The sequence below is a fragment of the Salvelinus fontinalis genome, chromosome 10 (assembly GCF_029448725.1).
Source record: "Salvelinus fontinalis isolate EN_2023a chromosome 10, ASM2944872v1, whole genome shotgun sequence".
NCBI classification, from domain to species: domain Eukaryota; kingdom Metazoa; phylum Chordata; class Actinopteri; order Salmoniformes; family Salmonidae; genus Salvelinus; species Salvelinus fontinalis.
Genome location: NC_074674.1, coordinates 16,155,340 through 16,182,761, shown reverse-complemented (window position 1 = coordinate 16,182,761; position 27,422 = coordinate 16,155,340). Strand labels below are relative to the sequence as shown.

The 27,422-nt window shown below is 44.8% G+C and overlaps 1 protein-coding gene across 10 annotated transcripts in view; it reads right to left on the bottom strand.

The window, feature by feature from the left end:
* fcho2 (FCH and mu domain containing endocytic adaptor 2) overlaps positions 1-27,422 on the bottom strand; it is a 101,566-nt gene that overhangs the window by 47,108 nt on the left and 27,036 nt on the right. For all 10 annotated transcript variants that reach the window (XM_055935881.1, XM_055935884.1, XM_055935885.1 and 7 more), the window contains exons 3-8: positions 23,076-23,150; positions 22,439-22,580; positions 20,991-21,143; positions 20,471-20,575; positions 13,194-13,292; positions 6,962-7,058 (exon numbers count right to left, since the gene is read on the bottom strand). In XM_055935881.1, coding sequence (XP_055791856.1) covers positions 6,962-7,058; positions 13,194-13,292; positions 20,471-20,575; positions 20,991-21,143; positions 22,439-22,580; positions 23,076-23,150 — 671 coding nt within the window. The remainder of the gene's footprint in view (positions 1-6,961; positions 7,059-13,193; positions 13,293-20,470; positions 20,576-20,990; positions 21,144-22,438; positions 22,581-23,075; positions 23,151-27,422) is intronic.

The window sequence follows — 27,422 nt, the reverse complement described above, 5'->3', positions numbered from 1 at the left end:
CGCGCGCGCACGCACGGCTTGGCAGGAACAGACAGCATCCGGTCAGACACGCACAGGCTTGGTAAATTGTCCACGCTGATCCTAGAGGGCAGACAGGGTCAGTAGCACATTCAACACGGTGTCTGGTGGCCATCGGCAAGATGTGACGCTCTATCCAGAAACAGGGGAACACACTAGAGCACGCAAGGCACAGTGCAGTACACTACACACATTCATTGCACTCATGAGCACATACAGACACACACACAAGCACGCAACACAAACACACACTACACACACACGCACGCATGTATAGCCACACTAACAAGCAATCAGTATTCCTCAGTCTCTCTCTCACAAACACACACCCTCACAGCACTATTAGATACACATTCTCGTGGACGTACACGCATTTAAGACAATTATACTGTACACCCGAGAAAGAGACCAAACAACCAATCAAATGAAATAACCCCTGCCATTCAAACTAAGCAGTCTAGCAGTGTTAGAGGGATTTAACAGGTTTGAGCCACTGAACCACTGAAAGTGTCACGGAGTGAGGTGTTTAAAACCCATGGATAGACACACCACACGAACCTGATCTGCCCCTCTCGTAAGCGAGAACGCACGCACACACTAAAGCACACAGAGCTTGTGTGCTTTAGTCTGTCGGTCAAGTCTGCTCGGAGGAATGACCTTGATGTAATTTTGAGCCAAACTTGATTTTCACAATAAAAAAATCATACATAAATGAATAAGAAAACCCCCTGCGAAAAACAACAAAGATCTTTCTTAATTTAATGTTCATCAATTATGCATATTTACCTCTGAGCTCTTGCACTTGGAATGCCACGAGTCTTGAGAAAATGCCTCTAGCATCTCAGTGCTAGAGGCGTCACTACAGACCCTGGTTCGATTCCAGGCTGTATCACAACCGGCCGTGATTGGGAGTCACGTAAAGCGGCGCACAATTGAGCCAACGTCGTCCGGGTGTGGCACGGGGTAGGCCGTCATTGTAAATAAGAATTTGTTCTTAACTGACTTGACTAGTTAAATAAAGGTTGAATAATTTATTTATTTTAAGCTGTGGGGGGAAAAAGCAACACTCACGATGAATGTGCGTGTCAATAGTACAAGGCCCCATATGACGTTAGCACAATGACAAGTTAGCGAGTCAAAAGCTATCATCCTACGGTTTATCATGAGCAGAAAGACGATGAGTGTGAAATGGTGCCTTTTACCTTGTTTTATGTTTATTTTCTTAGAGGAATAATCTATGAACAATATATAAATTCCTATTAACATAAGATTAAAGTGCTATAGTCTATAGTAGATGGGAATACCTATGATTTTATTAATTTTGTTATCTATTTTGTCCGTTGATAAAGCAATGTTGGGATTCCGTGACTACACAGCCTACTCAGCAGAATACAGATCTGTTCCAAGTGCCTGTTGGGGCATTTTCCTTTGTATTTATCTTCTTAAAAGCTCATGCACGACACACAGTCTGCGTTTGCTAGCCTATACCAGACCATGGAAAGAGAAAGAAGAGAGGGGAAGAGGCCAGCCTTGGGCAAGATTTTATTTCCATGGCACCAAAATGCCATGACCTGAAAAAACAATGCTAATGATATTTTAGTCAAACATATACGGCAACAGTGGTTCAATGCAGCCTTCCCCAGAGAACGTCAGTCGCGGGCAGAATTGACGCATTGTTCAGGGCGCGCAGAGCTTGGAGAAGCGCATGGAAGCGGCGAGTCACGAGAGGCACGCATCACGCCAAGTGAAGTGGATAGAGTCCACCAATGACCGATCCCCTCTACTGTGCAATATCAGACCGTCTACCGTTAGCTCTTCACCGCCGGCTAACACACACTGACGTGACTGCTGTTTGTGTGTGCGCTCCGTTCCAATCAAAACACAAACGCTACGCTCATCCAAGAACTAGTTCACGAGAGAGAGGAGAGAGGAGAGAGACCCTTGCTCAATGCCTAATCCACACAGTGCTGACAGGAAGCAGGTATATTTACTTAGCCAAGAGGGAGCACTTACATTTACCATAATCTTCAAAAGTATTAAACAGTTGCTGCCATTGCCAAACACCCCATAGTAACCAATTCTAAGAGAATAAACATATTTGAAAGAACATTTCTAAAGCCTATACTTAGGCTACTCCACATTGCATGACTATTGCCTGAAATAAAGCAAGAGCAGTGCAGGAACCTTTCGCTGACACCATCCTAAAATTGCATCTGACAATATTTACGCATACATGGACTACAGCAAAAAAAAACTACAAACTAGACACGCTAATCTTACCTAAATCTGCACAGGCGGCATTGGGAAGCGTTTAAACATTTCATAAACAGACAGGCGACTTTGTTTATATAGAGGAAGAGGTTTCTTTTCTATTTCTCTCTTTGAGAGAAGCATGCAGTCGAGTCACACATGAGCGGAGAATGGGTTTCTAAAATTGCATTTGCTTCATATGGTGCTCGGAGCAGAGCGGGGAGAGAGGGAGAGGGGCGGAGGGGTTGCGTGTCTGGCTAGCCGCCAGTTGACAGCTCAGCTGGATATCGGTGAACACTGCGAACCCCCCCACCCACCCTCGCAGCGTGTCACTTTAGGATTGTTTCCGCAGTAGAAAGTTTATTCAAGCTCCCTCTCTCGAAAGGCACTGGACCGGCCATCCGTTCAGCTATTTCATCAAGGGACAGGCAGGTTATTTTTCTGACACGGCCTAGGCCGCGGTGCGATCTCTAATGAACAGCTTGAGAAGGGGAGGAATTTTACAACTGTTTTCAGCCCTCAATTAATTCTGCTGTCAAAACAAAATGAAGGCCGCTGCTGTCCGGACGCCACGTCTGGACACAGAGGTCAAGGGTCACCATTTGTATACACACAAACACACCCCAAGTCGGGCCCATTGTGTCGGCTACCTGATAGGATGTGGCGCAAGCCCTTGGGAAAGCCACAATGCATAACACAACATCGGCTGTAACCATAGATAACTCCTTCACCAGGAGTCAAAAGGATGGCATAAGCTATTCAGGAATATGGAGATGAGAGAAGGATGTGAATGATGCCCCATTATCCTTGCCATATTTACAGTGCCTTGGGGAAAGTATTCAGGCATCTTGACTTTTTCCAAATTTTGTTAGGTTACAGCCTTATTCTAAAATGTATTCATTAGTTTTCCCCCTCATCAATATACACATTCAATACCCCATAATGACAAAGCAAAAACAGATTCAGAAATGTTTGCTAATTTATTCAAAATAAAAACTGAAATATCACATTTAAATAAGTATTCAGACCCTTTTACTCAGTACTTTGCTGAAGCACCTTTGGCAGTGATTACAGGCTTGAGTCTTCTTGGGTATGACGCTACCAGCTTGGCACACCTGTATTTGGGGAGTTTCTCCCATTCTTCTCTGCAGATCCTCTCAAGCTCTGTCAGGTTGGATGGAGAGCGTTGCTGCACAGCTATTTTAAGGTCTCTCCAGAGATGTTCTATCTGGGTGGTTCCAAACTTCTTCCATTTAATAATGATAAAGGCCACTTGGTTATTGGGGACCTTCAATACTGCAGAAATGTTTTGGTACCCTTCCCCAGATCTGTGCCTCGACACAATCCTGTCTCGGAGCTCTACGGTCAATTCCTTCGACTTCGACCTGGTTTTGCTCTGACCTTATATAGACAGGTTTGTGCCTTTCCAAATGTCAAATCAGTTGAATTTACCACAGGTGGACTCCAATCAAGTTGTGGAAACATCTCAATGATCATCAATGGAAACATGGATGCACCTGAGCTCAATTTCAAGTCTCATAGCAAAGGGTCTGAATAATTATGTAAATACAGTATTTTTGCCTCATTTTGCCAAAGAGGCAAAATTGTCTAAAATCCTGTTTCACTTTGTCATTATGGGGTATTGTGTGTAGATTGCTAAGGATTTGTATCTATTTAATCCATTTTAGAATAAGGCTGTAACGTAACAAAATGTGGAAAAAGTCATGGGGTCTGAATACTGTATGTGATAATCAACCCACTTTCTTTAGGCCTACCATGATTGGCTTAAAGAGTAGGATCTAATAAACTCCTGACACACAAGGTTTTACACAGACGAGTGTGCGAGAGAGTGCAAGACCAACCGAGCAAGAGAGAGGGAGAAGGAGTTAAACCATTTGGAGAGATTGCCCTTGATTACTGTAGCATGTCGTAGTTTACACAAGAGCCAATGTTGAGCTCCTGACCTCCAGAAGAGCTTGGTTCTGGCTGCTTAGTTCAGTCTGCAGCCTCAACACAGCAATGTGTGTGTGTGTGTGTGTGTGTGTGTGTGTGTGTGTGTGTGTGTGTATATCTCCGCCATCATTTCCTATGGCCGAAAACAGCTTCTGAACCACAGAACAGCGATCACTAACCTCGATTTGGATGACAATTTCTACTTCAATGAGCCAGCAGCTCTGGATGTTCTGCTTTCTCCGGACCAGGCCCTAATCCCCGGCACTCGAAAGAGAAAGCAACGGCGCCAGAGGCAAACGAGCCGGCATCCTGACAAGACTATGTTGGCGAACAAATAAACCGCCTCCACCCTTCATTCCATTGGCAAATGTACAACCACTAAAGAACAAACTGGAAGAGCTCCGCTCGAGACTATCATATCAACGGGACCTGAAGTACTGTAATATTCTATGTTTCTCGGAAGAAGGACATGGATAATATACATCTCGCTGTTTTTTTCCCATAAATCCTCTAGACCGGACGGCTGTCTCAGGTAAGAAGGGGGGAGGGGTGTGTGCTCTTTCTTAACAACAGCTGGTGTGCGATCGCTAATATTAAGGGAGTCTAGAGTTTTTGATCGCACAGGTTAGAAGACTTCATGATAAGATGCAGACCATACTATTTACGTTTCGTAACTGTCTATTTACCACCACAAACCGATGGTGGCACTAATACTGCCCTCAACAAGCTGTATAGGGCCGTAAGCAAACAAGAAAATGCACATCCAGAGGCGGCGCTGCGTGTGGCCAGTGACTTTAATGCAGGGAAACAGAAATCAGTTCTCATTTCTACTAGCATGTCACCTGTGCAACTAACCTCTAGATCCCCTTTACTCCACACACAGAGACGCATAAAGCTCACCCTCGCCCTCCCTTTCGCAAATCTTACCATAACTCATCCTTCGGATTCTTCTTTACAAGCAAAACAGAAACGTACCAGTGATGCGCTCAATACGGAAGTGGTCTGATGAAGTGGATGCTAAGTTACTGGACTGCTTCGCTAGCACACAAGGGAATATGATCCAGGATACATCCGATAACATTGAGGAGTTTTACCACATCGGTCACCTGCATCATTAATAAGTGCATCGACGACGATGTCCCCGTAGTGACCGTACGGATATATCCCAACCAGAAGCCATGAATTACAGGCAACATCGACACTGAGCTAAAGGCTAGAGCTGCCGCTTTCAAGGAGCGGGACACTAATCCGGATACTTATAAGAAATCCCGCTACGACCTCAGACGAGCCAAACAGGCAAAGCGTCAATACAGGACTAAGATCGAATCCTACTACGCCGGCTCTGATGCTCGTCAAATGTGGCAGGGCTTGCAGACTATCACGGATTACAAAGGGAAACACAGCCGTAAGCTGCCCAGTGACACAAGCCTACCAGACGAGCTAAATGCCTTACATGCTTGCTTTGAGGCAAGCAACACTGAACCATGCATGAGAGCACCAGCTGTTCCAGACTACTGTGTTCATGCTCTCCGCAGCCGATGTGAGTAAACAGGTTAACGTTCACAAGGCCACAGAGCCAGATGGATTACCAGGACGTGCACTCAAAGCATGCGTTGACCAGCTGGCAAGTGTCTTCACTGACATTTTTTACCTCTCCCTGACCACCATAGTAACACCTATATGTTTCAAGCAGACCACCATAGTCCTTGTGCTCAAGAACGTCAAGGTAACCTGCCTACATGACTATCACTCCGTAGCACTCACATCTGTAGCCATGAAATGCTTTGAAAGCCTGTCATGTCTCACATCAACACAATCATCCCAGACACCCTGGACCCATTCCAATTTGCATACCTCCCCAACAGATCAACAGATGACGCAATCTCTATTGCACTCCACACTGCTCTCTCCCACCTGGACAAGAGAAACACCTATATGAGAATGCTGTTCATTGACTACAGTGCAGCGTTCAACACCATAGTGCCCTCCAAGCTCATCACTAAGCTCAGGACCCTAGGACTGAACACCTCCCTTTGCAACTGGATTCTGGACTTCCTGTCGGGCCACCCCCAGTGTTGAGGGTAGCCCACGTACGACTCCGACTGCTAAATAGTTAACCAAATAGCTACCCGGACTATCTGCATTCACTCCTCAAATGGCTCATCATATATGTTGCTGCTTATTAGCTATCCTGTTGCCTAGTGACTTTACCCACCTATATGTACATATCTACCTCAATTACCTCGTACCCCTGCACACCGACACAGTATATATCCACGTTATCATGTGTGTAAACGCCCCGACCACTCTCCCGGCTTGCATGGTGTCACATGCTAAGTGGAATATCACCTACCTACCTTTACAGCAGATTACATCTATTGAGTCAGATGGCCTTTTACAACCTCTCATTACTGCTCTCTCATTGGCTAACTCCCTATCATAGGCCCCTATCCACCTTAAAGACAGGAAGTTACTTTCAAGGAAGTGGCCTCTAATAAACTAACACTGATACAGGGTCAGATTCAGCCACATTGAAGGAGTAAGTATAGAAGTTGCCCCTAACTAACCACTGATCCACAGTCAGATTCAGGCATCCTGAAGGAGTAGACAAATTATATAAAATTGCCCCTAACCACTGAAGTGCTTCACCAGTCATACACAATAACATATGTGTAATACATTGATCTGCATACGTATTTTTCCTATCATCCCAGGTGAATGTGTGTGTAGGGCATCTTACCTGGTCTCTCTTTGCCCGTTCCTTTACTTTCAGCCAGTTTCTGTATCAAGCCCTCCACAGAGGTGTTCTCCATGTTCCCCAAAAACTCTGTATGGACCTGCAGAGAGACAACACAACAAACACATAGGGTCAAGACGTGCGCTTCGTTTACAGATTGAGTAAGTTAGAATTTTGTCCCCAAATGCATATTATATAAACTCAGCAAAAAAAGAAAACATCCCTTTTTCAGGACCATGTCTTTCAAAGATAATTCGTAAAAATCCAAATAACTTCACAGATCTTCACTGTAAAGGTTTTAAACACTGTTTCCCATGCTTGTTCAATGAACCATAAACAACTAATGAACATGCACCTGTAGAACGGTCGTTAAGACACTAACAGCTTACAGACGGTAGGCAATTAAGGTCACAGTTATGAAAACTTACGACACTAAAGAGGCCTTTCTACTGACTCTGAAAAACATCAAAAGCAAGATGCCCAAGGTCCCTGCTCATCTGCGTGAACGTTCCTTAGGCATGCTGCAAGGAGGCATGAGGACTGCAGATGTGGCCAGGGCAATAAATTGCAATGTCTGTACTGTGAGACACCTAAGACGGCGCTACAGGGAGACAGGGCGGACAGCTGATCGTCCTCGCAGTGGAAGACCACGTGTAACAACACCTGCACAGGATCGGTACACCTGCGGGACAGGTACAAGATGGCAACAACAACTGCCCGAGTTACACCAGGAACGCACAATCCCTCCATCAGTGCTCAAACTGTCCGCAATAGGCTGAGAGAGGCTGGACTGAGGTCTTGTTGGCCTGTTGTAAAGGCAGGTCCTCACCAGACATCACCGGCAACAAATTTGCCTATGGGCACAAATCCACCATCGCTGGACCAGACAGGACTGGCAAAAAGTGCTCTTCACTGACGAGTCGCGGTTTTATCTCACCAGGGGAGATGGTCAGATTTGCATTTATCGTCAAAGGAATGAGCATTACACCCAGGCCTGTACTCCGGGAGGGATTGATTTGGAGGTGGAGGGTCCGTCATGGTCTGGGGCGGTGTGTCACAGCATCGTCGGACTGAGCTTTTTGTCATTGCAGGCAATCTCAATGCTGTGCATTACATGGAAGACATTCTCCTCCCTCATGTGGTAACCTTCCTGCAGGCTCATCCTGACATGACCCTGCAGCATGACAATGCCACCTGCCATACTGCTCATTCTGTGCGTGAATTCCTGCAAGACAGGAATGTCAGTGTTCTGCCATGGCCAGCGAAGAGCCCGGATTTCAATCCCATTGAGCACGTCTGGGACCTGTTGGATCGGACGGTGAGGGCTAGGGCCATTCCCCCCCAAAACGTCCGGGAACTAGCAGGTGCCTTGGTGGAAGAATGGGGTAACATCTCACAGCAAGAACTGCCAAATCTGGTGCAGTCCATGAGGAGGAGATGACCTGCAGTACTTAAAGCAGCTGGTGGCCACACCAGATACTGACTGTTACTTTGACCCCCCCCTTTGTTCAGGGACACATGTCTGTTAGTCACATGTCTGTGGAACTTGTTCAGTTTATGTCTCAGTTGTTGAATCGTGTTATGTTCATACAAATATTTACATGTTAAGTTTGCTGAAAATAAACGCAGAGAGGACGTTTCTTTTTTTGCTGAGCTTATAAATAGTTTATGGTTAGTGAATGCCATTTTGTGAGATACTCTCCTTATTAGCTGAAATCGTATTTTTTCAAGGCCATTTTAGCTGTCAACCTAGCTGTTCGGTTCGAACAGATTCACAAATCATGGGAATTTGTTGCCCTATGCAGAACGTTTTCTCCCTCCAAGGCACGTGTTGCTCGGCAACCCCCCTGAACAGGCCTGCTCCCTCTGGATAAAGGCAGTGTAAGAATGCTAACAAACGTGTGTGGCATGAAACTAAATAAATGCTGCATTGACCCACAAAACTTAAGTGTTAGATTCATCATAGTGTTGTTAGACAAAGTCAGGAAAGTGAACTTCAAAAATGTTGTTTTATTGGAATTTGCAGCTGTTGTTGGTAAGTAATGAATCTGCTAGCTTCTGATGAGACTCACGGAATCTTTATCTTGGATTTTGCACTTTTGGGACTATTCCATTGGTTCCATTGTACAGGGCAAACTAAATCAAGCTCAGCTCAAGTATTTTCACATGTATTTGACCCCGGTATGGCATCAATACAGTTAGCATTACATGAATAAACTAAAAAATCACTTGAAGAACTGAAGGCAGAGAGGCAGACACTTGGAATACGACACACTTGAATGGGTGTTGATTGAGTCTTTGAGGGCTCACTCTGTGGTAGTAGTAACACTGGGAGGTGCTGGTGCAATAAGAAAATGGGGCAGTGGGTGTGTGACAGAGAGTGGGTGTGCCTGTATCTGTGTGTGTGTGTGTGTGTGTGTGTGTGTGTGTGTGTGTGTGTGTGTGTGTGTGTGTGTGTGTGTGTGTGTGTGTGTGTGTGTGTGACGGAGAGAAAGGAGGGAGAATGTGTGTGTATTTGCTGTGTGGTGTGTGATGGTTTGTGTTGTGAGTGACAGGTCGTATCCTTGGGGACTGCTCTCTGGGTGTCTCTGGTTTTAGAATGCTCAGAAGGAGTGACACATGCAATATGGCTCTGTGCTTTTCACTGTATACTCCCTCTAAAAGACTGTACTGCCCAGCATTTGCTTCGCTCTCTGTTAATTAAATAAAAATATAAAAATCTCTGTACAATGTGTCTCAATGGCCTGTGGAGACTGGCTTACATAATACATTTTGGTATGGTTTTGTGTCGGTAGGTTTGTTGTTGACAGAGCGGTTCCCTGATGCCCTCTGGGTGCTATCACAGGAAGGATGATGTTTGTTTATTTGTTTAGGATGTCAGTGGCGTGTGTGTCAGTGTGTGTGTGCGCCGTTTGTGTGTGGATGTCAGTGGTTCGTGTGTGTGCGTGTGTGTGTGACTGTATCGGGGGAAGGGTAAAAGGACCAGACAGATGACGAACATCTGACTGACTGACTGTGCCATCTCGCCAAACGATTCAGATGTGCGTGATACTGTAAGCACAACAGAGTACCTCCATCCACTATCATGACCATACATACACGTCTCCCCCCCCCCCCCCTGAGCCCCTCCGGCAAGGCGGAGTGCATTAGCCCCCTGCACCCTCACGGGGGGGGGTGGGAGGGGGGCCTTGGCGAGGTCGAATGCTCACTCCAGCACACGCGATATGTCAGGTGCTCTAGCCCAGCTGCTCACTGCTGCCGTGAGGAAATGCACTGTAATGTCATCACCTGCGTCTCACACACACACAACCCCCCCTCAAACCCCTCTCTACCGGTAGTGATTTTTCACACATGCACAAAAGAAAAACACACATTCGCACTCAAGGGCACTTCCCTCACACACAAATGCTCGCTTACAAATACAAACATTGCACGCACAACAAACACACAGACTACACACACACACACACACTTGCCCTCCTGTGACTCTCTGCACAGCACGGAGGCATATCGTTGTAAAAATATCAACCAGAATAAACACGCAGTAGGAATGAAGTAGTACCATATATGACTTTTAGTTCAATTGTCCACATTCTAATATATATATATATATATATATATATATATATATATATATATATATATATATATATATATATATATATATATATATATATATATATACACACATAAATAATAGTATATGCCAAAAAACGACATATGAGCGTTCCCGGGAATCGAACCCAATATCTTGGCATCGCAAGCTCCATGCTCTACCAACTGAGCTACAGAGGACCTCATTCTCCTCTTAAACTGCATTGTACCGTGTGGCCTCACATCCCCTCTTTACTTCCATGCAGTCTCTTTACATTCTCCCCTCTTCCCTCCTCTTTTCCCATGCCGTGGTCTTTGGTGGTTTCTGTTCATGTCCAGAGAGTAGAGAGGTAGTATAACTAGAAAATGGCTGAGACATGCAGACTGCCACACCACTGTTTAGACCCCAGCCCCAGGTTAACATGAAACTACACTTAACGCCAGGCTAGCCAGTGTGCCAAACAGCCAAACTGAGGCTATGTCGGTACACATTCTGGTCACCTGGCCAGTGAATGTGTGTGTGTGTGTTTGAGTCACTAGACCGTATGAATTATTTAAGTGTGTTGATGTGTTTGGAAAATATGGATTGCTTAAGAGTATGTGTTTACTTGACCATGTGTGTGTACAGTGTAATGTCCATTTGCGTGTGCAGAAGCGTCATGCCCATATGGGGCACAAGGAAACATCCGATTGTCCCTGTTTTAAAACGTTGCAGATGTTAAAGAAATGACTAAACTTCCATTTTAAGACCATGTTTTATCATCATTATTTAGTTGTATTTTTGAGGGGGCACACTGGACCAGGCAAAAAAGTACCCCCCCCCCCCATCATTCTCCCTAGTACATGGTTCCTTCCATAGTACACAATGGTGCATTTGATTTGATTTTAGCTGCCGGTGATGGACAGGACTTTTGTTTGTAAATTAATATGATCAAGCTATGCAGCCTATTGATTCCTTCTTGATGAATAAATAAAGCAAAACATGTTTGGTTGTTTCTCTGTAATAATAGCCACCTAGCAATCGTATGAAGTTGGCTTTAGCTAGCCGGCTAGAACGGGAATCTCCCAACCTCGTAACTGCCTACCAAGCCATTTCTGGCTATCAATCAAGTTGTTGTTAGACAAGCTGCTCTCTTAGCTGGCATGCCTGCTGGAAATGTGGCTACACTTTAGAAAAGCAAGCTATTATAAACGTAATAAGACTCACATTCCTTTCAATATTTTACCCAGATTTTAGCAGAGAAGCAAATCAGGAGGATACAACAGCTCAAGATGTATGCTTCGATATGGGGGAAAAAAATACTTGGTTTACAAGTAAAACGGGCCCCTTATGTTAATGAATCTACAAATATCATAATATTATGATGCCATGATATGTGCCTGTATTGATGATGTATGTTATGATCCCTTGTACTATGTTGTCATTTGGATGTAATATCATAGGCGTGTTAATGCAGTATATTGAGACATGGGATTTACAAGTCAGAATGACACCCTCATTGAAATGACAATTTAACAGGTAAAGATAATTTATGCAAAAAAAATTTTTGGATTTGTTTTACATGGCATAAAATAATATGGTTCTAGATTGCCGGAAAAAAACTGTTTCCATCCTCACACACTTTGTGCACCCTCTAAAATAATGGGAGCAAGACACCCCTGTGAGTGTGCATAGTATATTGACAGTGTGTGTATTTGTTTGTCTTTAATGCTGGTCGAGTAAGTGTACCCGTGTGCGTGCGTGTTTGCATGTCTGGGCCGAGTTTGAGTGCCTGTGGTCTAACTGATGAAGCAGTATCTTGCACGATTAGAGTGGCCACATTCTCCCTCCCTCGCTCCGATCCCACCTCTCCCTCTCCCCTCCAACCTGGTTTAAAGGGTATTCATCACGGAATCACAATTACTTGGTCTGCCTGCGCATCATTTCCCAGCTGTTTGGGACAGCACTCATCCACCTTTAGGCTCTATTTTAATTAAGCCCAGCTCAGCCTAGCCAAGCTAACACAGACAGGCAACGTTGTCCTTCTCCTGTTCAAATGCACGGTAAGACTGGAGCTTTAGGACAGAGAGTGGGGCTGTGGCTCCCCCTGTGGACACTACTGGGACTGCAGCAGCAACAGCCATTGCACAGTACACACACAGTGGAGCAGTTTCTTTTTTGAGTTGTCTATTCTGTCAAGTAGTAAAACCTCTAGAATATCTTTAAGAATATCTATCATATAAGATAAACATTTGAGATAAAAAATAAAAAAAAGAGATTATGCTGTAATTGGAACGATCAACATTGTAATTATCACTGATTCAGTACTATATGTACAGCAAAACACAGTAAAAGTTCAGGAAAATATTCACACTTCTTAAGATCAGAGTGCGATGCCTAGTACAGTTGGCATGCCGTGCCTCTGGTTGCATGTTGAAGGTGTTTTAGATTGGTCGAGAGGGAGTTTTGATCAGTTTTTAATTGGTTGGTATAAACCACTGAATGGAAGGCTTCCTGGTTCTCAGTTAAACGATTAGAGTGATCAAAGACTACACTAATTCATCTGACGCACAGTGAACCCACTGAGCAAGGGGACAGGACACAAACCCCACCCCGCCCACAGGAATGTGTGTGTGTGTGTGTGTGTGTATGCTGACTCACCTCTCCGATCTGAACGTGTGTCTCGTCAACAGACTGTGCGTACGACTGAATGATATCCTTCATGTGAACGATGTGGCTCTCCTCGATGTTCTGAAATTTCTGGAACACAGAAAGAAAAAAACGCAAAGGAGTAAATATGCAGAAAATCATCCACTTACACGTAGGAGTCACTAAACTAGAGGAAAACAAATATGCCAGTAGAAGAGTTAGGACCCCGAGTTTTCCATGACGTTTGACCTGACCAGGAAAGCCCCGGCTGATTTATGTTTTGCATTTTGCACCCTACCTGCTGTATTTTTGTATTCTGAAAGTTACATAGAGTATCATGATAACCTGATTGCTGACGTGAAAAATATGTTGGGACTATATCAACAATGGGACTAATGAAACAAACACCAAAATACTTTCCTCTAAGCTACAGGTCCAGTTGACTGCCTGCCCCTCTCCCAGCCTCTAGAGAATCTTTGTTTTCATTTCAACAACTTTCGACTTATGACGTGCTAGACGCCTCAGCTTTCTGCTCCTCTGATCGCAGAATCAGAACCTTACATTTATTTCTGGTACCATCCCTTGGGTCTGCAAATATATATACTCCCCCCCATCAGAAAGGTGGTGACACATGTGACCTAAATAATTTTCAAACCGTCTTGCCTAGCAAAAATTATAGAATCCTTGGTAAATACTCAACATTAGATTGTTTTTAACTACAAAATATATACTAAATGTACAGTCGTGGCCAAAATGTCACGCCCTGACCTTAGATATCTCTGTTTTTCTATATATGTTGGTTAGGTCAGGGTGTGACTAGGGTGGGTACGCTAGTTTTGTATGTCTAGGGTATTTGTATGTCTAGGGGTGTTGTATGTCTATATTGGCCTGATATGGTTCCCAATCAGAGACAGCTGTTTATCGTTGTCTCTGATTGGGGATCATATTTAGGTAGCCATTTTCCTCGTTTGTGTTGTGGGATCTTGTCTACATTGAGTTGCCTGAGTGCACACCTGTAGCTTCACGTTTCATTTGGTTGTTTGTTGTTTTGTTAGGTGAGTTTCAGTTGATTCAAATTATGTGGAACTCTACTCACGCTGTGCCTTGGTCTCATCTTTACAACGAGCGTGACACAAAAGTTTTGAGAATCACACAAATATTAATTTCCACAGTTTGCTGCTTCAGTGTCTTTAGATATTTTTGTCAGATGTTACTATGGAATACTGAAGTATAATTACAAGCATTTCATAAGTGTCAAAGGCTTTTATTGACAATTTCATTTATTTCACCTTTATTTAACCAGGTAGGCTAGTTGAGAACAAGTTCTCATTTACAACTGCAACCTGGCCAAGATAAACCACAGCAGTTCGACACATACAACAACACAGAGTTACACATGGAATAAACAAATATACAGTCAATAATAAAGTTTAAAAAAAGTTAAGTCTATATACAGTGAGTGCAAATTAGGTAAGATAAGGGAGGTAAGGCAATAAATAGGCCATGGTGGTGAAGTAATTACAATATAGCAATTAAAACACTGGAATGGTAGATGTGCAGAAGATGAATGTGCAAGTAGAGATACTGGGGTGCAAAGGAAAAAGATAAATAAATAAATACAGTATGGGGATGAGGTAGTTGGATGGGCTGTTTACAGATGGGCTATATACAGGTTCAGTGATCTGTGAGCTGCTCTGACTGCTGGTGCTTAAAGCTAGTGAGGGAGATAAGAGTCTCCAGCCTCAGTGATTTTTGCAGTTCGTTCCAGTCATTGGCAGCAGAGAACTGGAAGGAAAGGCGGCCAAAGGAGGAATTGGCTTTGGGGGTGACCAGTGAGATATACCTGCTGGAGCGCGTGCTACGGGTGGGTGCTGCTATGGTGACCATAAGGCGGGGCTTTACCTAGCAGAGACTTGTAGATGACCTGGAGCCAGTGGGTTCGGCGACTAGTATGAAGCGAGGGCCAGCCAACGAGAGCGTACAGGTCGCAGTGGTGGGAAATATATGGGGCTTTGGTGTAACGGTGTTCCTCCTCCTCTTCAACCGAAGAGGAGGAGTAGTGATTCGACCAAGGCGCAGCGGGTTGTGAATACATAATGATTTATTTACAAGACGAACTAAACACACGAAGAACACTTGATATATTACAAAACAACAAAACGATGTAGACAGACCTGGACGACGAACTTACATGAAACACGAAGAAATCACGAACAGGAAAAATGACTACACAAAATGACGAACGCACGAAACAGTCCCGTATGGTGTAACATAGACACAGGAGACAACCACCCACAACAAACAGTGTGAAAACACCTACCTTAATATGACTCTCAATTAGAGGAAACGCCAAACACCTGCCTCTAATTGAGAGCCATACCAGGCAACCCTTAAACAAACATAGAAACAGAAAACATAGACTGCCCACCCAAACTCACGTCCTGACCAACTAACACATACAAAACTAACAGAAACAGGTCAGGAACGTGACATTTGATGACAAAACAGATGGCACTGTCATAGACTGCATCCAATTTGTTGAGTAGAGTGTCGGAGTGTATTTTATAAATGACATAGCCAAAGTCGAGGATCGGTAAGATGGTCAGTTTTACGAGGGTATGTTTGGCAGCATGAGTGAAGGATGCTTTGTTTCAAAATAGGAAGCCGAGTCTAGATTTAATTTTGGATTGGAGATGCTTAATGTGAGGCTGGAAGGAGAGTTTACAGTCTAGCCAGACACCTAGGTATTTGTAGTTGCCCACATATTCTAAGTCAGAACCGTCCATAGTGATGCTGGACGGGCGGGCAGGTGCGGGCAGTGATCGGTTGAAGAGCATGCATTTAGTTTTACTTGCATTTAAGAGCAGTTGGAGGCCACGGAAGGAGAGTTGTATGGCAGTGAAGCTCGTCTGGAGGTTAGTTAATACAGTGTCCAAAGAAGGGACAGAAGTATACAGAATGTTGTCGTCTGCGTAGAGGTGGATCAGAGAATCACCAGCAGCAAGAGCGACATCATTGATGTATACAGAGAAGAGAGTCGGCCCGAGAATTGAACCCTATGGCACCCCCATAGAGACTGCCAGAGGTCCGGACAACAGTCCCTCCAATTTGACACACTGAACTCTGAGAAGTAGTTGGTGAACCAGGCGAGGCAATCATTTGAGAAACCAAGGCTATTGAGTCTGCCGATAGGAATGTGGTGATTTACATGAAGTTGATGCAAAGAGTCAATATTTGCAGTGTTGACCCTTCTTTTTCAAGACCTGTGCAAACTGCCCTGGGATGCTGTCAATTAACTTCTGGGCCACATCCTGACTGATGGCAGCCCATTCTTTCATAATCAATGCTTGGAGTTTGTCAGAATTTGTGGGGTTTTGTTTGGCCACCCGCCTCTTGAGGATTGACCACAAGTTGTCAATGGGATTAAGGTCTGGGGAGATTCCTGGCCATGGACCCAAATTATCAATGTTTTGTTCCCCGAGCCACTTAGTTATCACTTTTGCCTTATGGCAAGGTGCTCCATCATGCTGGAAAAGACATTGTTCATCACCAAACTGTTCCTGGATGGTTGGGAGAAGTTGCTCTCGGGGGATGTGTTGATATTCTTTATTCATGGCTGTGTTCTTAGGAAAAATTGTGAGTGAGCCCACTCCCTTGGCTGAGAAGCAACCCCAAACATGAATGGTCTCAGGATGCTTTACTGTTGGCATGACACAGGACTGATGGTAGCGCTCACCTTGTCTTCTCCGGACAAGCTTTTTTCCAGATGCCCTAAACAATCGGAAAGGGGGTTCATCAGAGAAAATGACTTTACCCCAGTCCTCAGCAGTCCAATCCCTGTACCTTTTGCAGAATATCAGTCTGTCCCTGATGTTTTTCCTGGAGAGAAGTGGCTTCTTTGCTGCCCTTCTTGACACCAGGCCATCCTCCAAAAGTCTTCGCCTCACTGTGCGTGCAGATGCACTCACACCTGCCTGCTGCCATTCCTGAGCAAGCTCTGTACTGGTGGTGCACCGATCCCGCTGCTGAATCAACTTTAGGAGACGGTCCTGGTGCTTGCTGGACTTTCTTGGCCACCCTGAAGCCTTCTTCACAACAATTGAACCGCTCTCCTTGAAGTTCTTGATGATCCAATAAATGGTTGATTTAGGTACAATCCTACTGGCAGCAATATCCTTGCCTGTGAAGCCCTTTTTATGCAAAGCAATGATGACGGCACATGTTTCCTTGCAGGTAACCATGTTTGACAGAGGAAAAACAATGATTCCAAGCACCACCCTCCTTTTGAAGCTTCCAGTCTGTTATTCGAACTCAATCAGCATGACAGAGTGATCTCCAGCCTTGTCCTCGTCAACACTCACACCTGTGTTAACGAGAGAATCACTGACATGATGTCAGCTGGTCCTTTTGTGGCAGGGCTGAAATGCAGTGGAAATGTCTTTTGGGGATTCAGTTCATTTGCATGGCAAAGAGGGACTTTGCAATTCATCTGATCACTCTTCATAACATTCTGGAGTATATGCAAATTGCCATCATACAAACCGAGGCAGCTGACTGTGAAAATGTATATCATTCTCTAAACTTTTGGCCACAACTGTACACCAGTCAGGTTTCAGACCGGGTCATATAACAACTTCTGATACTTCTTTGGTTTTAAATGATGTTCTTAATTGTTTGCATAAGAAGAAACACTGCGCGGCCTGTTTTATTGACCTGTCTAAAGCCTTCGACACTGTGGACCAATCATTACTTATTCAGAGTCTTTCATCAATTGGCCTGGACCTGGCTGTGTGTAGCTGGAATGAAGTTACTGGTGGTGTTAAATCAGGGTGTCCCACAGGGATCGATTTTTGGTCCGGTTCATTTCACTATTTACATAAAAAAAGTTTTTTTACAGAAAAAACTGACTTTCACCTGTATGCAAATGACAATGTAGTGCATGATATTGCCCCCACAGCTGACCAGGCTCTGTCAGAGCTTCGATCTGCATTTATTCCCCTGCTGAAAGCCTTTAACTACCAATTTCAGATCAATGTACGTAAAACCAAGTATGTTATTTTCCAAATCAATTAAAAATGTTTGATTTGTGCATACGTACTTTGGACGGTGCCCTCATTAATCGTGCCCCACTTCTAAATATTCTATTAGGACACGGTCCTGTCTTACTTTAAATAGCAGAAAACAGATAATTCACTTCACATTCATTCTGGTTATTGACTATGGCGATATCGTCTATATGAATGCAGCTGCTACTGTATTGAAGCCATTGGACGCAGTTTATCATAGCGCATTGCACTTTATTACGGGTGATAGAAAACGCAATGATGTGTACTGAACCTATCAGAAAGTAGGCCGGCCCTCTTTGAAGGCTAGTATATTGATGCGTTGCACACTCAATGTCTATAAAGTACTCTTGCATAAACTTCTGTCATATCTTACCTCATTGTTAACCTTCAGATGTTTACACCGAGTTAGGTAAATCTGCTTTTAGTGTTTTTTGTTGCGCCTCTCATGTGGAATGATTTCCAAATGTTGGTGGAGTTGGTGCCTCTAATTCAGGCGGATGTTAGAGGGCTTTTCACTGAATAATGTGTTTGTTTCATATGATTGTGTTTTGCTTTTCGTGTTTTCCGCGTTTGCTTTTCATGTATTGTGTAATTGATGTGTATATAGATAGGTTACGTAGCCAATAGTGTAATAGTTGTCTATTGATGTGTTGATGCAGGGCTCATCTGCAAAAGACACCGTAACCTCAGCATGACTCCCTGCTTAAATAAAAAGGTAAAAGAATATATAAGGAAACACCAACATAAAGGTGTCTTAATAGGGCGTTAGGTCACCACGAGCCACCAGAACAGCTTCAATGCGCCTTGGTGTGCGTAGCTTATAGATAACCTACATAACTAAGACAAATACTTTCTCCTGGTCAGGCAAGACTTTGGGCTCTGTCACGGTCTACGAAAAGAGGAATTCAAAAGAGCACCAACGTGTGTGTACAACAGAACATGTGCACCGTGTCCAATGCAGGAAAAACACAGCGCGGAAGGATTACTCTTGGATTGATGAAAACACATGTATACATTTCCCTAAAGACTTCCTCTTTGTGCCCTGGCCACTTCCTTCTTGTGTGTGTCGTCTCTATTTGGGTGGTCTGGAAACGAAGGGACACCAACACAGATCCCCCTGCAGCACAAGGTGCCAATTATCCAGGGTGGGCCAGCCACAAGGAGCTGGGCTCATCTCTGGGTTTTGAGCGGTCTGTGTGTGTGTGTGGGGGGGGGGGGGGGGGGGGGGGCTGGGCTCTAAACGCTGGTGTTTACTCCCATCAAGTGCTGGCTGGAGAGAGTTTGGGGTAAACTGAGGAGAATGACTATAAATAATCATAAACTCCTAAATCACATGGTGGATAGAGAGGGGAAGATGAGCGTGCCTGACCACATAAACACATACATCGCAGACACACACACATACACACACAAACTCGTAAAATGTGCACACGCATGGATATAGGCAATCTCATATTCTTTCACACACAAACATCCATGATTGCTCGAGCAAACACTACCACATTTCGTGTACACACAAAAACGCACGACACACAGAGTACATTCACGGGCGAGCACACATGCATAAACCCCGGTATTCACTTCAGCCTACAGACACACTCAGACAGCGAGTCAGACAGACAGATAAGAGACACAAACTCGAAACACACACACACACGCACGCAAGCGACGTCACGGGACTCGTGCGCCCGCGCCGTGTGTTTATAAGTCATGCGCACATGTGTTGAATTTGAGATGAGCTGTCGACTGTGATCTAAGGAAGCAGAGCTGTCCTGCTGTTTTCTCTGGGGGGGGAAACAGAAACGCTCCCCTAACTCAAAGCAGTTTGGCCGTGTGTCTCGCTGCGGTGCAGGAGGATATGGAGGGCCACATTCTGTTGATCTGATTTTAATTTAGAGTTGATCTAATCAGCCGTTCAGATGGTTCCAATCAGAGTTTTCCACAATGATTCCGTTAGGGAGGAAAAAACAGGCTGGAGATGATAAAGGCATGGAACGCAGAACACACACAGCACGGAATACTGAGCGGTGGACACACACACACACACACACACGCACGCACGCACGCACACACACACACACACACACACAAAGAGTCCCTTAGAACATGCAGGCAAAGCACATAAGAGTACAGTACACCACACACAAAAACAAGAAGCACACAACCACATTCTACTGTGGTACTAGAAAGTGCGCGCAATAACCAAATCACACAAACCCACACCTGCGCAGTTTCAGCCATCTTCTGTTCAAACTCGGACTTGGCTGTGGCGTATTTCTCCACGAGGCCCTTGTAGGCTTCTGTGGCTTTCTTGGCCTTCACTCCCGCCTGCAGAGAACAGAGAGAGAGACAGACAACAGGAAAAATGGCCATCTGTTCTCATGTGTCACCGCCAGCATTAGTCGCACAGTGCTCTATGGGGCAACAGATCTCGCCAGACCCGAGACACCAAACTACTACTCACAACAACCAACCACAGTATGTGATTCAGAAACAGATTGTGGCAGTAAACAGTTCTTCTGGCTTTACTATTACGTATGTACATAATGACAGACTTGGGTATGGAAATGGTGACAGAGAATGGGATAGTGATAGGAGAGGTATTGGGAATCTACAGCTGCACACTTATCATCTTCTGTTGTCTACCTGCGATTCCCCACATTCCCACCTTGTCCGCATCGCTCCGTGTGGCTCGCTCTTAAGAGTCGTTTGGTCTAGTGTACTTAAGTCTAGTGTAGTGTACCTTGTCCACTTCTCTCTGTGTGGCTCCCTCCTTGCGGAGTCTCTCCTGATCCACAGTTTTGGCGTTGTAGTTCTCCTTGGACTTCTGTAAGGCCACCCCGGTTGTCTGGATGGCCTGTACTGCCCCGTTAGTGGACGCCACCTCTTCCTTCGTCTGAACAAGACAGAGGGAGGGGCAAGACGACAACCATTAAAACAATCATGTTGGTATAGTTTGAAAAGCCATTTTTTGAAACCGCCTTAACGGCAACAAAGATAATTAAAACAGAAGAGATTGGTTGAACCCACATCCGCACGAAGCGAGGGAGAGAGACGGGCGCTGTGTGTGTGTGTGACAACACTTTTTGCTATGCTGAAAGCACAAAACACATCTCCGCTGCTAATTCACAGTCCCTGTTTCGTTAGTCAAGACTGAGACCTCCTGACTCATGCATGAGACGACGCTCCGACAGTGGAGGCTGCCGGGGGAAGGACGGCTCATCATAATGTCTGGAACGGAGCCGAATGGAATGTCATCAAACCACGTGTTTCATTGCATTTGATACCATTCCACCTAGTCCGCTCCAGCCATTACCACGGGCCCGTCCTCCCCGATTAAGGTGCTACCAACCTCCTGTGCGCTCCGGGTCTAAATCAAGCAGGGGGAGAGAGGTGTCTAAAATGCAGGCTTCAAAGCACAGCCCTGGCACGACAGCAACAACTAGCCTAGCTACTACTGATCAGCAGACTTTGGCAGGCTAAAAGACCTGATCAAACACAGCCCCTTGCTTTGTTGCTCTCTAGAGAAATTAAATGATTAATCACAAGCAGAACCTCATGGTTACTTTAGGAGGGCTCCTCTAAAGCAGTGACATCATGTCTGCAAGCGGATCAGGGGTGAGCTCATTCAGGATGGGCCATTTTCTGTAACAGAATCAATAAAGCCAATAGAACTCAGAGCGGGTAAACACATTACACGTTAACTGGACGATGGGTCAGATCCACGAGCAGAGGGAGGGACGAGGGATCAAGCTCAACAGCTACACAGTGTGGCTACTGCAGGCAGGACAGTGAATCCCAGAACCGAACACACGCATTCTCTCCAGGATCAGTAGAATCACTCCACTAAAACTCCTCCCCATAGTGGCGATTGAAAGGAATCAACTTTATTGATCTTGACGGTGAACATAGGTTTGTCTACCAGCAGCAGCTACGTGGACAAACAGTACGAACCCACAGGCACACAAAGGACAGACTAGCTGATGCCTAAAGGAACAAAGTAGTGGTCCTCTGGGGCTCAGTTGGTAGAGCGTGGCTTAGGCGTTTGCAATGCCAGGATAGTGGGTTCGATTCCCGGAGCCAACCAAACATTCAAAATGTATACATGTATGACTAAGTTGCCTTGGATAAAAGCGTTTGCTAAATGGCATATTACTAGTGTGTTGTTCTGTGCAGTTCTCTATGCCATACCTTCTTGTGGACCTTGGCCTGGTCGTCCACGTACTTCTGCACGTCTTTGATAAGCTCCTGTAGCTTCCTCACTAGCTCCAGGTGGCAGCTGGCCAGCTTCTCTGTGGACGTCTTAAACACATCCCACACCGGGGCAAACGTCCTGCGGGGACACACGCGCGCGCGCAGGCACACACACTTTATTAACGGGAGTGTGTTCAGTGGAGCATTCAGGAAAGACTTGTCTCATCGTTAAATAGGGAGGGTTGATATGGAACACAAACTCATCCCTCTTCCCCAAAGTCCCCACGAGGATAGTAAAACAAGGAAAATTCTTCCTTGTGAGGACATTTCACACGTCCCCATGAGGATAAAGACTATTTCAAGCTTCGCGGTTAGGGTTAGAATTAAGGTAAGGGGTAAGGTTTAGGAGTTAGGTTTAGGGTTACAGGTTAGGGAAAATAGGATTTTGAATGGAAATCTATTTTAGTTCCTCACGAGGATAGAAGAACAAAATGTGTGTGTGTGTGTGTGTGTGTGTGTGTGTGTGTGTGTGTGTGTGTGTGTGTGTGTGTGTGTGTGTGTGTGTGTGTGTGTGTGTGTGTGTGTGTGTGTGTGTGTGTGTGTGTGTGTGTGTGTGTGTGTGTGTGTGTCCTACCCAAGCTGAGAGAAGTTGCCAGCTGACTTGGCAAGTTTGGTCATTGACCTGGCATAGACCTCTTCTATGGTAGCCCTAGAGGGACAAAACACATCACGTCATTACCTTCCTCATTTTTACCTACCGAATCAGTAACATCACTCAGGATGCGTTCCAAATGGATTCCCTATATAGTGCACTACTTTTGACCCTATGGGCCCCTAGTCAAAAGCAGTCCACTATATAGGGAACAGGCTGCCATTTGGGATTCATCCTCAGTCTCTTCTGAATAAGTTCAACCAATATAAATCCAACAACACAGTATTAAAAGCCCTCAAAACCTCTACCAGTTGTAATGAGTTTTAATTGAGTGATTACAACAAGTACTGCACATGTAAGTCAAAGCACAAGACAACTCCACTCCCACAAACACACGCAAACATGGGTAACATACATGTTTGACTGCAGGCACAAAGTTGAGTGTTGGTTGGGCTTTGCTTTGACTAAGTGTGGCTCGTCTAGTAGCAAGAGCTGCTCGTCACAGTCTCCCATCTAGTGTCATATCGAAGCACAGAAAGGAAAGAATTGCCCATCCCTCCCCTTCATTCCTCCCTCATCATCCCCAATTTCTCCTGCATGGGAGTGACAGAAGTAAAAACTTAAAACGTTGGTTTAGTGGAGGCCTGAATTATGCATGTGTCATTTACTCAGCCTCCCACTGCAGTCACGTCAGCACGGGAGGAGAAGAGGGTCATGGGGAGGGGGAGCAGGAGCAAGCACGCATGCCGGCCCGCACGTACTCAGGCAGGCACAAAGACAGAACCTACCTTCACTGACAGATATTAGTGGAACTTAGCCTAGACGCACGGGAACGCAACCAAACAAAGGTTTATAGAATGTATTCTTGACAGGTTACCATGGTTGGTCACCCTTATCTGTCGTGGCATACTCTTTCTATATCCTCACCCCAGGAATAATAAACAAATAAAAACGCCCAGTTCCCAAATCCATAACTCAAGGCTCTCACGAAGACACACACACACACACACACACACACACACACACACACACAGAGAGAGTAAACACACTCCAGGTGTGTAAATACACTCTGGTCCAAGACAATTCTCCCCTCCTAAAAGCTCATTTAGGCTTGATCCCAAAATGTGGTCGGAGGCTCCGTATGGACGGTGTGACGGAGCCGCCGGAGGCACGTAGAGGCCAAATTGAGCTCTGTACCACATCGCCACACGCCTCTATTTATCTTTGACTTAAACATTGATTGTACAAAACATTAAAGACACCTTCTCTTTCATTGACATAGACTGACCAGATGAATCCAGGTGAAAGCTATGATCCCTTATTGATGTCACTTGTTAAATCCACTTCAAACCAGTGTAGATGAAGGGGAGGAGACAGGTTAAAGAAGGATTTTCAAGCCTTGAGACATGGATTGTGCATGTGTGCCATTCAGAAGATGTATGGGCAAGACAAAATATTTAAGTGCCTTTTGAACGGGGTATGGTAGTAGGTGCCAGGCGCACCGGTTTGTGTCAAGAACTGTAACGCTGCTGGGTTTTTCACACAACAGTTTCCCGTGTGTATCAAGAATGGTCCATCACCCAAAGGACATCCAGCCAACATGACAACTGTAGGAAGCTTTGGAGTCAACATAGGCCAGCAGAATTAAGGCTGTTCTGATAGCAATAGGCAGGGGGGGGGGGGGGGGGGGGGGGGTGCAACTCAATATTAGGAAGTCATCCTTAATGTTTGTACACTCAGTTTATAGATAGATACAAGTTAACAACTCCTTGCAGGATGAATATTGGTTGTGTATTTGAGAGGCATGGGAAACAGGCCACAGTCATAACAGCAGGCTATCACTTTACACAATACAGTACTGTAGGTGCACGACTGTTTCTGGCCACCAGAGGGAGTCACAGTGCAGTGTTTCTGAGATATGAGAGACTTCCTCATGGGAACAGTCTCAGAAAACTCAGATCCAGTCACATGTCAAGAATCATTCTGATGGGTAGGTAAGTGTGCATGATGAGTTTTAGTTTCACAGAGGAGTAAAGACATAGCATAGGCCTAAGCCTGAGATGTAGGCTAGTGAGCTACCCGTCTACACCACAGGCCGTGTCTACACTCGACACTTACATGTGACTTCTGCTATCAGAATATGAATATCGTATTGAAAAGACGGGTCGAGACGCACAAGAGTCACATTGTGGTCTGATTGTGTTCAGGTCTGGCTGCGCACCTCAGGAGGTGGTCAGGGATGCATTGTCTGTGGATTTATCCTCAGTCCGGACACAATCAGGCTTCTGAAAGTGCAGAAATTGGGCGACATCATCAGCACTCCGCCCACAAGCCTCCAGAAAACAAGTTTTTGGAGCGAGGCACCTTTTCATTATAGAGTTGGAGGAAATGCGTTCCTAGCGTGTGAGGAACGTGTTTGCTGGCCTTGTAAATTCTAGCCGGCTAGCTAGTATTTAGAACAGTTATTGTTTGTTGGACTAGAGCTATGTTAACCAGTTTGGGGTGCGGAGAGGTAGAGGGACATGAACAAAGGCAAAAAAAAAAATTTTTTTTTGTTAAGGAGCTCAGGTCATGCTTTCAACTTACTCTTGGCATTCTATCTACTATTAAAATTGGGTAGTGTATCAGCAGTTTTCCTCGTCATGTCACTCATTGCAGACCTTAGAGATCTACACTGAACAAAAATATAAACGCAACATGTAAAGTGTTGGTCCCATGTTTCATGAGCTGAAATAAAAGATCCCCGAAATGTTCCATTTGCACAAAAAGCGTATTTCTCTCAAATTTGTGCGCAGATTTGTTTACATCCCTCACAGGTGTGGCATATCAAGAAGCAGATTAAACAGCATGGTCATTACACAGGTGCACCTTGTGCTGGGGACAATAAAAGGCCACTCTAAAGTGTGCAGTTTTGTCAGATGTCGCAAGTTTTGAGGGAGCGTGCAACTGGCATGCTGACTGCAGGAATGTCCACCAGAGCTGTTGGCAGAGAACGATTGTTAATTTCTCTACCACAAGCCGCCGCCAACGTCATTTTAGAGAATTTGGCATTTCCTAATGTTTGGTATACTCAATGTATTTTGGTGAGTACAAAAGGCTGTGGAGAAAGTAGATGAATATTGCAGCATTTCATATCACCCGGGAGGGAACACGATCTGGTTAAACCAACCTAAGGAATTACAGTCCCTTTTAGCTCTCCTCAGCACAGAGAATTTGCTGTGGAAGGTGTCTGCAGCCACACCATAGACTGTAAAACACTGGCCTAGTGGACTGCATAACTGTAGTGTCTAAACCATAATAAGACCTTAATCCTACCTTGCTAATTTCTCTCACACCTTGAGATGTCTTGCATTGTGTCTGAGCTCTAAATGTATAACCTCATCCTCTAAAATGTTGGTGGAATTCTACAGGAATTCCACTGCTTACCTTCAGGCCAGGTTGGCCCACACAAAAATGTGATCATCACTTTTTCACTCATGCCACCCTTTCATCATTGGGGAACCAGTGCTTCCCCTAGGATTTTTTTCAGCAGCGGTGGCAGGCTTAGGGGGAAATGTGCTGCTGCTAAATACATGTAGGGGAAACACTGATTATAAGTTATAAATATACTGAACAAAAACATAAAACACAACATGCAACAATTTCAAAGATTTTACTGTTACAGTTCATATGAGGAAATCAGCCAATTGAAAAAAATGCATTAGGCCCTAATCTATGGACCATTCTTGATACACACAGGAAACAGTTTAGCGTGAAGAACTAAAACCAGAAGAGTTGCAGTTCTTGACACACTAACCGGTGCGCCTGGCACCTACTACCATACCCCGTTCAAAGGCACTTTATATTTTGTCTTGTCCACCCTCTGAATGGCACACATACACAATCCATGTCTCAAGTCCTAAAAATCATTCTTTAACCCGTCTCCTCCCCTTCATCTACACTGATTGCAGTGGATTTAACAAGTGACATCAATAAGGGATCATAGCGTTCAACTGGTCAATCGATGTCATGGAAAGAGCTGGTGTTCCTAATGTTTTGTACACTCAGTGTACAAGTCAAGTAATTGATTAAATACAACACTGGCTCCCTCTACAGCAAATAAGTTGTCTAGCCCTAGTCTCACAATTATCTGAACCTACTTTAAGTGATTGATTGACTTGAGAATGTCATTTGGTTACTAATGAAAATGTGAGCATGTTGGCAAATGTGGTTGAATATAGAAGGCCAAAAAAAATATGGAAAATGGGTTCCATAAAGTCTTGAGAAACTTCCGTGTGTGAAACAACTATTGATGTCAATGGCAAAAGGGTGTAAAATCTTGAGATGCGT